This window comes from Mirounga angustirostris, unplaced genomic scaffold, assembly GCF_029215605.1.
Source record: "Mirounga angustirostris isolate CCGP_5_RB_7025 unplaced genomic scaffold, mMirAng1.0.hap1 SCAF_7, whole genome shotgun sequence".
NCBI classification, from domain to species: domain Eukaryota; kingdom Metazoa; phylum Chordata; class Mammalia; order Carnivora; family Phocidae; genus Mirounga; species Mirounga angustirostris.
In genome coordinates, this window is record NW_026991715.1 from 12618587 (window position 1) to 12629991 (window position 11405).

At 43.2% G+C, this 11405-nt stretch overlaps 1 protein-coding gene across 3 annotated transcripts in view; it reads left to right on the forward strand.

The window, feature by feature from the left end:
• LVRN (laeverin) overlaps positions 1-11404 on the forward strand; it is an 88290-nt gene extending 76886 nt beyond the window's left edge. For all 3 annotated transcript variants that reach the window (XM_064595801.1, XM_045891202.3, XM_064595802.1), the window contains one exon: positions 10112-11404. In XM_064595801.1, the coding sequence (XP_064451871.1) occupies positions 10112-10270 (159 nt within the window). In that variant the 3' untranslated portion in view covers positions 10271-11404. The remainder of the gene's footprint in view (positions 1-10111) is intronic.
• The last annotated feature ends 1 nt before the right edge of the window (position 11405 follows it).

Here is an 11405-nt window from a genome sequence, read left to right on the forward strand (position 1 = left end):
GATCTCACGACACTGAGATCACGACCTGAGCAGAACAAAACCAAGAGTCGGTTGCTTAACTGACTGAGCCACCCAGGCGCCCCTGAAGTTGTTAAATTTGTACTCTCTCAACCTAGCCACTCTATAATCCAGCGATTAATACAAGATGCTAAATTTTTGCAAAGAGCTTGATCTTTCCTTAAAGAAAATTCCCCAGAGTAATTGCTGGGTCAAAGATGCCTATTTTGGGGCACCTTGGTGGCTCAGTCGTTAAGCGTCTGCCTTCGGCTGAGGTCATGATCCCAGGGTCCTGGGATCGAGTCCCGCATCGGGCTCCCTGCTCGGCAGGGAGTCTGCTTCTCCCTCTGACCCTCCCCCCTCTCATGAGCTCTCTCTCATTCTCTCTCTCTCAAATAAATAAATAAAATCTTTAAAAAAAAAATAGGCAGATGCTACTGCAGGTCGCTCGTGGTTTCAGGCTTATCATAGCCTGGACAAGCGCTCCCCCTCCCACGAGACCCTTCCGAGAGATGTAGACTTCTGCTACATTCAGCTCCTGCTCAGAACAGCTCCATCCACCTAGAATGCCCTTTCCACTCCCTCTCTGCCTGGTGTTCCCTGTTCATCTTTTTCTTTTTTTTTCCAAAAGATTTTATTTATTTGATAGAGAGAGCATGAGCAGGGGGAGCAGCAGAGGGAGAGAGAGAAGCAGACTCCCCGCTGAGCAGAGAGCCCTACTCGGGGCTCCATCCCAGGACACTTGGATCATGACCTGAGCCGAAGGCAGCCAGGCGCCCAACTGACTGAGCCACCCAGGCGCCCCTTTCATGTTCATTTTTTAAGATTAACTCAATTGCCACCTCTTCCCGGGAGCCCTCCTTGATACCTCCCTTCCCAGGGAAAGCCATCAGTCTCTCCACTCCCTCCCCTGGCCCCGGCAGAGTCCTGAGCAATTGTGATGCTCATGTAGTATTTATTTGATTACATATCTGCTTCTAGACTTACGAGCTCTCTAGAGAGGCACCATGTCTTAATTGTGTTGTTATCGCTCACACAGTTCCTGGTGCACAACAGGTATTTAATGAACGCATGCTGAGTGAATGATGGATACCCCCTGGACACCTCCAGAGATGGAGCCACCGCTCCTGGCTCAGGTTGTCAGCTCCGTGCACTCACTGGACCTCCTGGGTGATTCCCACTAGGAAGTCTGCCTTTCCAAAAGGACAACTCATTACCGGTTCATTGTGGGACCGCACCTTAATCAAAGAGCAGCCACAGTGAACTTGCCGCAATAGGTACCCAGACAATAAGAATTATTCTCAATTGGATTTTTCATCAGTCAGTTAATAAACCCATGAAAGCTTGTTCAGTAACTGCTGAGGAGGCAAACACATTTAGCCAGATAAAGCTGGAGCCTTTCCTACTGCAGCCCCTCTCATGACTCTCAGAGCTGGTGACGTTTTGATTATTTCAGAAGCCACGCCCTGCGTCATATTGAATTGATTGAAATTATTTGGCTACAAGTAACAAATTGTCTCATATGCTTGTGCACTATGCTGGGATAGCATGGGTAGTGTACTTTCTTACCTGGAGCGTAAATACTCTGTTGTACTCTGTTATTTTCATTGAATAATATAGTCTGTAAATCACTCCCTATCACTGCGTAGAGATCTTCCTTACTCTTTTCTCACAGATGCTTTTTATTACATGCTTGTGGTGCACATGGAAATACCATGGTTTATTCAACCGCTTGCCTATAAATGGGTTTTCCAATATTTTGCAATAATGAACGATACTACAGTAAATAAGCTTATGAGCTGTGTTACTTATAAAGTACATTAATATACAGCTAGCTACAAACTGATCAAATAAGTTAATACAACTCACAAACATAACGATTTTTACTCTCCAGGAATTAGTAAGTGAACTGAGGAATGTTTTAGTATGTGAATCCTTCATTTGAAAAAGCAACCAATTTTAAATTACATTCAATTTATTCTCCAGAAAACCTAAGGACATCTAAAGAGAAAGAAATAATATCTTCTTAGCAGAAGTCATGTTGAAATTGCAATAAAGGGGTGTGCCTGGCTGGTTCAGTCTGTGGAGATGCAACTCTTGATCTTGGGGTCACGAGTTTAAGCCCCATGCTGGGCGTGGAGCCTACTTAAAAAAATGCAATAAATTCGGGGGTAGCAAATTTGTGAGGTATTATTAACTTTAAAAAATACTCCATCTTTCATGATTAAATTTTTATCTTTTTGAGAACATGTTGTAAAGTTCTTCTGAAGGGTTGCCAGTTAAACCATTAGTTTGAATAGCTAATAGATTTTGTAGGATTAACTTGGAAATAAACAGGATAATTATTTTGTATGATTTATTTTCCTTCTTACATTGAAGAAATAAGAGGAAGCAATAATTTTCAATCCTCTGATTCACTATTCTTTCTTAGCACTTTAATTTTTTTTTTTTTTTTTAAGTTTTCAGTTGGGACTTTGGGTTAATGAAAATCCTTATTCTTTAAAAGACTTTCCTCCATCTGGTTTTTAGAGGATTCCTGTCTTGGCATCTGGCCCTTGATGTGTTTGTTCTTTCTGTGTTCATCTTGTGTGGTAAAATCAGGGAGGGGTCCCTTTTCCTGTCGGGTGTATAAGAACAAAGCCAAACGTGGGTCAAAGAATGTATATCTGTAAGGTGTGATTGTGGAAAAGCCTGGTAGGATTTTTAGCCCCTTTGAGGTTTTTCAATCCTTAATTAGCAAGATGGGATTGGCAATCCTCAAATGGCAAGATGGCACATTTTTTATATGCAAAATTTCCTGTGCGATCTCAAAAATGTAGCCGTTGCTTAGCGGATATAAAGTTCAGATGAGATATACTTAATTCTGGCACCACGCCAAGGAATTGTATCATTGCCGGATGGGTTACAAGCTCTTCTAACTGAAGATTTTGTTTCATCTCCTTGCTCTTTGTAGCAAAAGTAATTAGGCACGAAATGGAGGTTTCTACCCTCTAATTCACCAATGAACGCGGTGGGTATGAACCTGCCAGTGAAGTGGTTAATGACTCACAGCGTAATAGCTGAGCCCTCACAGCAGGTGAGGGGGCTGTTATTTAGAGATTAATATATATATCTTAGGCACAACTTATAAACATGATCTAGTCTTCTCTTGGGACAACCCAGTTTTTTCCTAAGTGGATTTTAGCTTAAATATATATATATTTTTAAATTTTGATACGCAAAATTTACTGTGTGTAACCTCAAAAATATAGCAGTTGCTTAATGGGTGTGAGGTTTAAATCAAAGATAATTAACCCTGGCACAACCTTAAGGTTTTGTAGCATTGCCAGATGGGTTGCAGGCTCTTGTAAGTGAAGATTTTTTTTCCTCTCCTTGTTCTTTTCAAGAACCTATATATGTACTTGATATATATACTATATAAATAAGAATGTATAGATAATATGCAATATATTACATGAAGATTATAATGTAAATAATATATCTTATATAAATTATATATGATATAAATTATGTATTATATAAATTATATATAATGTTATATATAAATTATATATAATATGTTATATATAAATTATATAAATAATATATGTTATATAATGTAAACAATATAAATAAATGTGATAATATAGAAACAATATATAATTTACAATGATAAAGTATTAATATAATTATAAATTATATAATAATATAATATAAACTATACTCTCTATGTACTGTGTGTGTGTGTGTGTCTATGTGGGGGTGTGTGTGTTATTTGCACTGAAATATAAATATAGCCAGGGGGCAATTGGTGTTAATATTAGTTGAACATTTGAAGTCAACATATGAGACTCAAAAGTAGAGTCAAAACTAAAGCTCGAGATTCACTGCTTATGGCGGATGCAATCATTCCCTGAAGTCGTATGATTTTAGAATAGGCTCTCGGTGGAAGAGAGAGTTGACATGGCTAAACAGCCCCCCACCTCTCCAGCTTCCCACCTCTCCTCCTCTCAGCCATTATTTAAAAAGCGTTCAATTGTAGGAACGCCTTGGAGGCCTTGTGTCTTTCTCCCCAGAGGACTCTACAGTTTCTCAGCAAAACAAAGGAAACAAGGAAGTACAGTTTCTCTTGTTTCCAGTATTTCTTCCTTCTTACTCATCCAAATGAAAGGTATGTGCACTTTCTCTTTACCACTGGCCACGGGGCTTGCCGAGGCAACTGTCCTTAGGAAGGAGTGACAGAGGTAGGAGATCAGTCCTTGCAAAGACACTCCTTTTCTAAGGGTGCATTTACAACTTGATTCCGTTTGAGGCTGGTAGAGAGAGACGAGGCTAAAGCTGGCCACCAGATGTTGGCTCTGAATATATATTGTGGTATTAATGTGTCATAGTTAAGAGTGGAAGAGAATTGGCGTCCTTTTGTTGCAGCATGGACTGAAATAAAAATGGAAGCAAAGAAATGAGCATAAGAGAATCTTTGGGGTCTGGAGAAAAGAACCTCCACACTTAAAATGTGGGATGAGTGGTTGGAAGTGTATTTATCAGGACAATGCTGTGTCAGGGAAGGAAGAATATCCTCTGCCCTTCAAGATTCTTCTAGCTGGACTTAGAATCAAATCGAAAACAGACATTAACAGGAGAAAATCAAATGTAATAGTGTACGAACAGGGAATCCACACGGACATGGGAATTCCAAAGAGAATGGGGCAAAAGACACTTATAGGAGCTAAGGAGAGGGGCAGGGGTCTGAGGATACAAAGAGGAGGAAGACCATTGGCAGGAAGGTGAGAGGAGACGTTGGAAAACAAAGGGGTTGCCTGGTTATGTCCATATGTTTCTTTGGTAAAGGGGAGTGTCTGTTAATAGCTCTTTTCCTAGTACAAACAGGCAGTTGAGTGGGGAGGTAAAGAGCTTTTCCTGAATCTGCTGGATTTTGATTGCTTTTACCTCAAAATAATGTTCATGACCCAGTGGCCCATTTGGGGGCAGCCTGTCCTTGGCCCCTACAGCTGAAAATGGCCTAATCTTCCGATCTCCTTAAAGAGTCGCCTTTCTTCTCTCTTTTCCATTGACGGGGCCGACTACACACACAGATTTCTGGTTTTTGTAATCTTTAAAATTGCAGGGAAGAGGGAAAATGTATAATTCAGGATATCCAGATTATGAAGAAGGTGTGAGGGGAGAGGCCCTCATGGTTGCAGATCTGTTCTGTGAGCCAGATGGGCTTTGCGGGGGGTTTGGTCTCTGAGGGATGCCAGGTGGCCACATTCTAGCAGCAGCAAGAACAGCTCTGTGGTCACACTGTGCTCCTCCCCTGAGCATCCCTTCAAATTACTTTAAATACAGGATATTTGTTTTCACTTTTTTTGTTTTTTAAGAGAGAGAGAGAGAGAGAGCAGGGGAGGGGCAGAGGGGGAGGGAGAGAGAGAATCTCAAGCACAGTCCCCACCCAGCATGGAGCCCAATGTGGGGCTCAATCTTACGACCCCGAGATCATGACGTGAGCCGAAATCAAGAATCAGACACTTCACCGACTGAGCCACCCAAGCGCCCCCGTTTTTACATTATTTTATACTGAGCCACAGAAGGGTGTGTATATGTCTGTGTGTGTGTGTGTGTGTGTGTAGGAAAATACAGCATAGGATACACACTTATATTTTGTAAATAAAATTGTTTCTAAAGCATTTACATTGTTTATCTAAGAACACTCCCAAAAGCTTAGATGCAAATTACTGTTCATTCTTATGGAAAAATGGCCACAGAGATTTTGTTGGAGGTTGTTGTGCAGTTTCATGGCTTTGAAAACAGCTGACTGAGCTGGGAGGGAGCAGCAGGGGAATGGCTTATTTGATCACCAGCACCACGTCTGTTTTTCTCTCCCATCCACATCCCTGGTGAGATCCGTCTCACTCGTCAGTTACTTCAGGGACTTGTCATTTTTACCAAGTAGAGGAAACAAAGACTGGAGACAGAATGAGATGAAAACAGCTTGAATCTGTTCTGTGATTCACAGCTTTTAATGAAAACCTTTCCATTAAGTCACTACTGCATTACGCATTTGAATGTTCTCTGTGGATGTCTACGTGTGAGTCTTTTCTAAATATTTTCTGAGGAGTGTCTTACAGATAGTGTCTCAGAATAAATGGCTTTCTCAGCTCCTGAATAAAAGCAGAGACCCACTTTTTGGCTAGAATTTAAACAGGTTTTTCTTGCTTTGATAATCTGTTAGTGTCCTTAGGGATAAAAAGTAGAAAAAAATATTCTACCTATGCAAGATATAATCAGTCCTCAAAAACTCAACCGTATGGTGCTGGGGGGCATCCTAAGCATGAGTGTGGGTGATTCAAACATGAGCCATTTTGCCTGCCTTCCCCTCCCTGACCAGTGCCCCAGGGTGAAGGGGAAGACGATCCTGACCCAGAGCTGTTTCTAGGGCGACCCAGTTCCCAAGGCCCCCATAGAGTGAGCAACTTGCCAGGGGATGTGATTCTGAGGTTTAAAGGTAAACAATTTATCCATGATGCCTCCTATGCATAGGGCAACTATTTCACTTGATCTTCAATCTAAGAAACAATAATCTATCCCATTGCTGGTGAAATGTCTGGCTTTATAGTGCTATTCCCTATGCAGCATTTTCTGAAAGCATTTTCAAGGTAATTTTGTCTGCATATGACTTTCTTCTGCTGCTTCTTTCTTTCTTTCTTTCTTTCTTTCTTTCTTTCTTTCTTTTCTTTTCTTTTCTTTTCTTTTCTTTTCTTTTCTTTTCTTTTCTTTCGAGTGATCTCTACACCCACCATGGGGCTCAAACCCACGACCCCGAGATCAAGTGCTGCACGCTCTCCTAACTGAGCCAGCCAGGCACCCCCGGGGGCTTTCTTCTTTTATGCTGTCTTCCCAATCCTATCCTGAAATCAGATGTGGTTCCTGTGCCTGAGGTGGGGGCAAATTTGAGATGATCTAAAGTGCATCCTTCCTTATTCCTTCTCCATGCTTCTCTTTGAAAAGGCTCTGTGTGGCTGGTGTTAACCACATCCCCTCCCTCGGCTGTGTTCCTGTGTAGACATGGTGGTCATCACTAAAACAAACCTTAAGGCTGTGTAACCTCCTGAAAAAAGCTTAGCCTGGGGACCCAGACAGGTCTGAGTTTCAAACTCATGCAGCCTACGTGTACCTAGGGGACCGAAAGGATCTTGCTGGGCCTCAGTTTGGTCATCTGAACGACAGAGGTAACCTCTAATTCACAGTTGTCATGGAAATGAATGAAGTAGTATATGTAGGATGTTTAGCCCAGTGCCTGACACATAGTAGGTCTCTAATAATTGGCATCCACTAGCATAATATTCATGAGGTATCTACTGAGTGTTGTGTGCTGGTTCCAGGCTTGCTGGGGGGTAGGTAAGAAAAAGGTGTTAAGACTACTTCCAGAGCTAAAGACCTAATAGAACTCCAGTGCTTCTCAAGGTCCCTGATCTGGTGAATTACAGAGCTTGTGCCAGAATGTGTTCTTGGTGAACTGCCTCCTCCAGGAAGACCAGCTTGCTATGAAGAAAACTGTCTGCTAAACTACCCAGTGTTCTTAGTGAGTCAGTGGATTTCCATTCCAGCCCAAGCCTGCTACTAATGAGCGGCCCTATCCTTGGGCCGCACTTGGAGGAGCCCTGCTCTGAGAGTCTGTGCCACCCCCGCCCCGAGGGGAGCCTCTTCTTTTTGTGCTAGACCGCATTTTGGCTCTTTCAGATGTAATCGGTTGTAATGTTAGGACAAAACACAGAATTGGTCAAATTGATGTCCTCCCCTTTGTGTTCCATTGACTGCAGTAGCCTCGGATAGACCGCACTGCTCCCTGCTCTGTGCTTGAAAACGAGCCTCTTCGACAGCCAGAATCTGTGGTTTTTTGTCTCTGTGATCAGCAGAAGCGGGGGCAGGGTGTCCTCCCTGCATCTTTGCCAGGGTTCTTAATCTTACTTTTGTGTCCTGGACCCCTTTGGTCAACTGTGAGATCTATGGACAATTTCTCAGAAAGTTTGTTTGTTTAGAATGATGTTTTTATTTTTTAAATTATTTTTTCAAAGATTTTATTTGAGAGAGAGAGAGAGAGAGAGCGTGCAGGAGCATGGGGGAAGGGCAGAGGGAGAGGAAGAAGCAGACTCCCGTGGGGCTCCATCCCAGGACCCTGAGATCACAACCTGAGCCAAAGGCAGACGCTTAACAACTGAGCCACCCAGGCGCCCCTGGAATGCTATTTTTAATCATATGAAATAAAATCTGTAAGGTTGCAAAGGAAATCAGTTATCTGGAAATACACTTACCAAATGTTAAAAACAATTTGTGGCAGTAATGTATGTGTTTCATTATTAACCTATAAAATACATCCGAGCAGCGGGCCTAAGAACTACCATCATTTTGAAGAAGTGAGAAGTGTAAATAACATTTTGACATAGATCTATAGCAGCTCTAAAGGGAGATGAAAACATCTGTGTTTTCTCAGGCAAGAAAGTCACAAGTCCTGCTAACATTGTTATTATTTGTTGGCTGCCTTTTATAATAAAAGGAAACGCCAGAATTTCAGTTAGAGGTTAGTGGGAATAGATGTGTGCTGTATTCTTTACTCATCCAAGATTAAGAGCCCTATATTCTTTCTCTGGTTAAGAGCCCCTGTCTTGGGAAAGCTACGCAGGGAAAAAGGGGGAATTCAGCCCACTTTCATTACTTTTCGTGGGACAGATAATTTGGGCTCAAAATAAAATCCAATTAAATTTCAGTCCCCAGTGAAATTCGATTATAATTTCCTTTTGCTTTATTTGGAATATAAAGGAGCAAGTCTCCCCCCACCCCCAACACACAACCTATTTGTGGAGAACTGTATTTCACAAACGACTTAAATAAAAAGCCTCTCAGGCAGAGGATTTTCATAAGTTACTCATTTCTCCCCTTGTAGTTACACGGATGCTGTTTTAGGAAAAATTCTAGTTTGCAAAGATGGTCATAAGGTCATATTTATTCCCACGAGGAGGAAAATGTATTACATGAAGATGGTAGAGCGTTTAGGGTCCCTTTGAGGGGGAGTTTTCTTGAGGAAGCACCAAAGAGAGCCCCAGGGAAGAAGGGGCCTTCAAGGACTAGAGAGGTCGGGGGAGGTTTCTGGAGGCTTCTCGGAGCTGAGACCAAGGTTCAAAGGTGAAGCGCTGAGTTAGGTAGGAGATGGGAGGCGTGTTTGTTAATGGAAGTGGTGAGGTCAGGTAGGCTTGGCCCCAGAGGAGGTGTGCGGGGAGCTGAGCCTAGGCGGGTGGGTTGAGAGTAGTTGTGAGGGACCTTCTCGGCCATGTTGAGCTCGTAGGGTATTATTGGCAGAGGGGAGTCATTGAAGTCTTTTAATAGGAATGAGATAAAGAAATATTTGATTTAGGAATATTAACACAACCACAATGGTTTGGATGAATTTGAGGGTGGGAAGAAAATACCGACAATAATTTTAGGATCAGATGGCAAGACTGGATGGAGAAAATTCTACCTACTTTCCCTATCTTATCTTTTCCCATCGTTGCTTAAGGAGAGGATTCACCTGCGAGCTTATTAATTATACAGATTACCAGGACTCTCCTCTGCACATTATAACCCCAGTAGGCCTGGAATTTGATGGGGTAAGTGGGGCCTCGGGGTGCAAGAACACTGATTCTGGGGCTCCCAAACAGACCAGGTTCGGCCACTCTCCGCTGACAAAGTCCAAAGGCAGAGAGACGGGCGGTGGTCCAACAAGAAAGGAATTTATTTCAGTGAGGCCAGCACTGGGAAGACACCGGATGAACATCTCAAAGACCATTTCCAAAGTGCTAGAAATACTAGGTTTATACAAGGAAAATGTGGGACAAAGGTCGGTGGGTAAGTGCAGTAGAGATCAGGTGTATCATTGTTTTGGGGTCAGTCACAGACAGGGTCTTGCTGGCTCACGGGGGTAGTTTTGTTCCCATTGGGGGATGCCGTGCCCGCAGGGTCTTTTGCCTGAATTAAGAGTTAAGCTGGAAAAAAGAACTTAATTAGGAAGTTGAGACTGAGGTCCCACTGGAGAGAGTTTGAAGTCCTCTTTCAACTGGGAATTTCTAATTCTTCAAACAGCTCCCTGTGATTTTTTCTCCAGACTAATTGGAAAAGACTCCCCAAGAATGTTTGGCTGATCAGATGTGAAGTGGCATGGGAGGAATTGCACGGGACAAAGTTAAACAAGGCAGAGAAGACTCGATTCAAGGCTGTGGTGATGGGGGGGCGGGCGGGGCGTGGGGACCGGAACTCAGTGTGAACTCTGCGTGAAACAAAAGGCAGACGGAAAATGCTGGGGGACTTGAGGGAGGTTGATCCACGGGATGTGTTGAGTATATGGAGTTATTCCCGAGTTTGTAAATGTTTTTCTCTGTGATTAAGCCACCTGTGTGTCCTAATTGGCACCCACCAATTAGCAAGTTAGGCTTCTACCTTTCCCACAGAGACTGGCAAACACAGGCGCCATCTTTCTGGCTGATTACATTTCAAAGGGACGCCTCCTAATCTTTGAGGAAGACATTCCTGGGTTGTAAACCTGGCAAGAGGCTAGGAGAAGATTTACATCTCAATGGGACAGAGAAAGAATGTACAGGGATGAGTTTTCTTAAGTAAAAGCTCTAAGGAAAAGGAGGTCAGGGCCAAGAGTCGGGAAGAGAAGCCTGGTGTGGGGTTTTGTCAAGCTGACAGGAACGTTAAGACTGTCTTCGTCAAGGGTAAGTAGTATTAATACTACTACCCTATCCGGAGGTGGATTCCGTCCAATAGAGAATGAAAAGGAAAATCAATGTTAGGGATGCTAGGAAAGAAAAATCAGCTTCTTGACCTAATACTGGGAACTGGAGAGTGGGCAGTCAATGTCTAGTGACCCAGACCTGGGAGTATGGAGATGGAACGTCCAGGTGGCAGGCAGGTGGGGGGGCCACATGACCCAGACCCCCTTGGTAAATCATAGCTCAGACTCCTTTAGTAGAAACAGCGCCCTGAGGATGGCCCCAGCAGTGGAAATGGGAGAAGAAAATCAGAGGGCTGTGGAGGCCTCCTTGGGAGCTTGGTCCTTGGTCCTTTCTGAGCGAGCACTGCAGAACAGCCTGGACTGCATTTGCGATTAGCATCCTGTGTTGACTTCACCTGAGTCACACACACATCACGGTGCCCCGGGTATACAACCAAAGTAAATTACAGGCGTGTCAACAGCTGGGTTTTATGGAAGACCGGTCCCTTCCCCTTAGCCCCGGTTGTACTAGAAATTTGTCAGAAAACGTGAGCGAGGAGGTCAGGGATTTTAGAGGCACCCTGAGGGACTCTCTCTGCAAAGAGGTGACAACCAAAACCACGGGAGTGGATAAGATCTTCACGGTGTTACTGGGGATGTAGGACATCAATGCGTCTTCCTT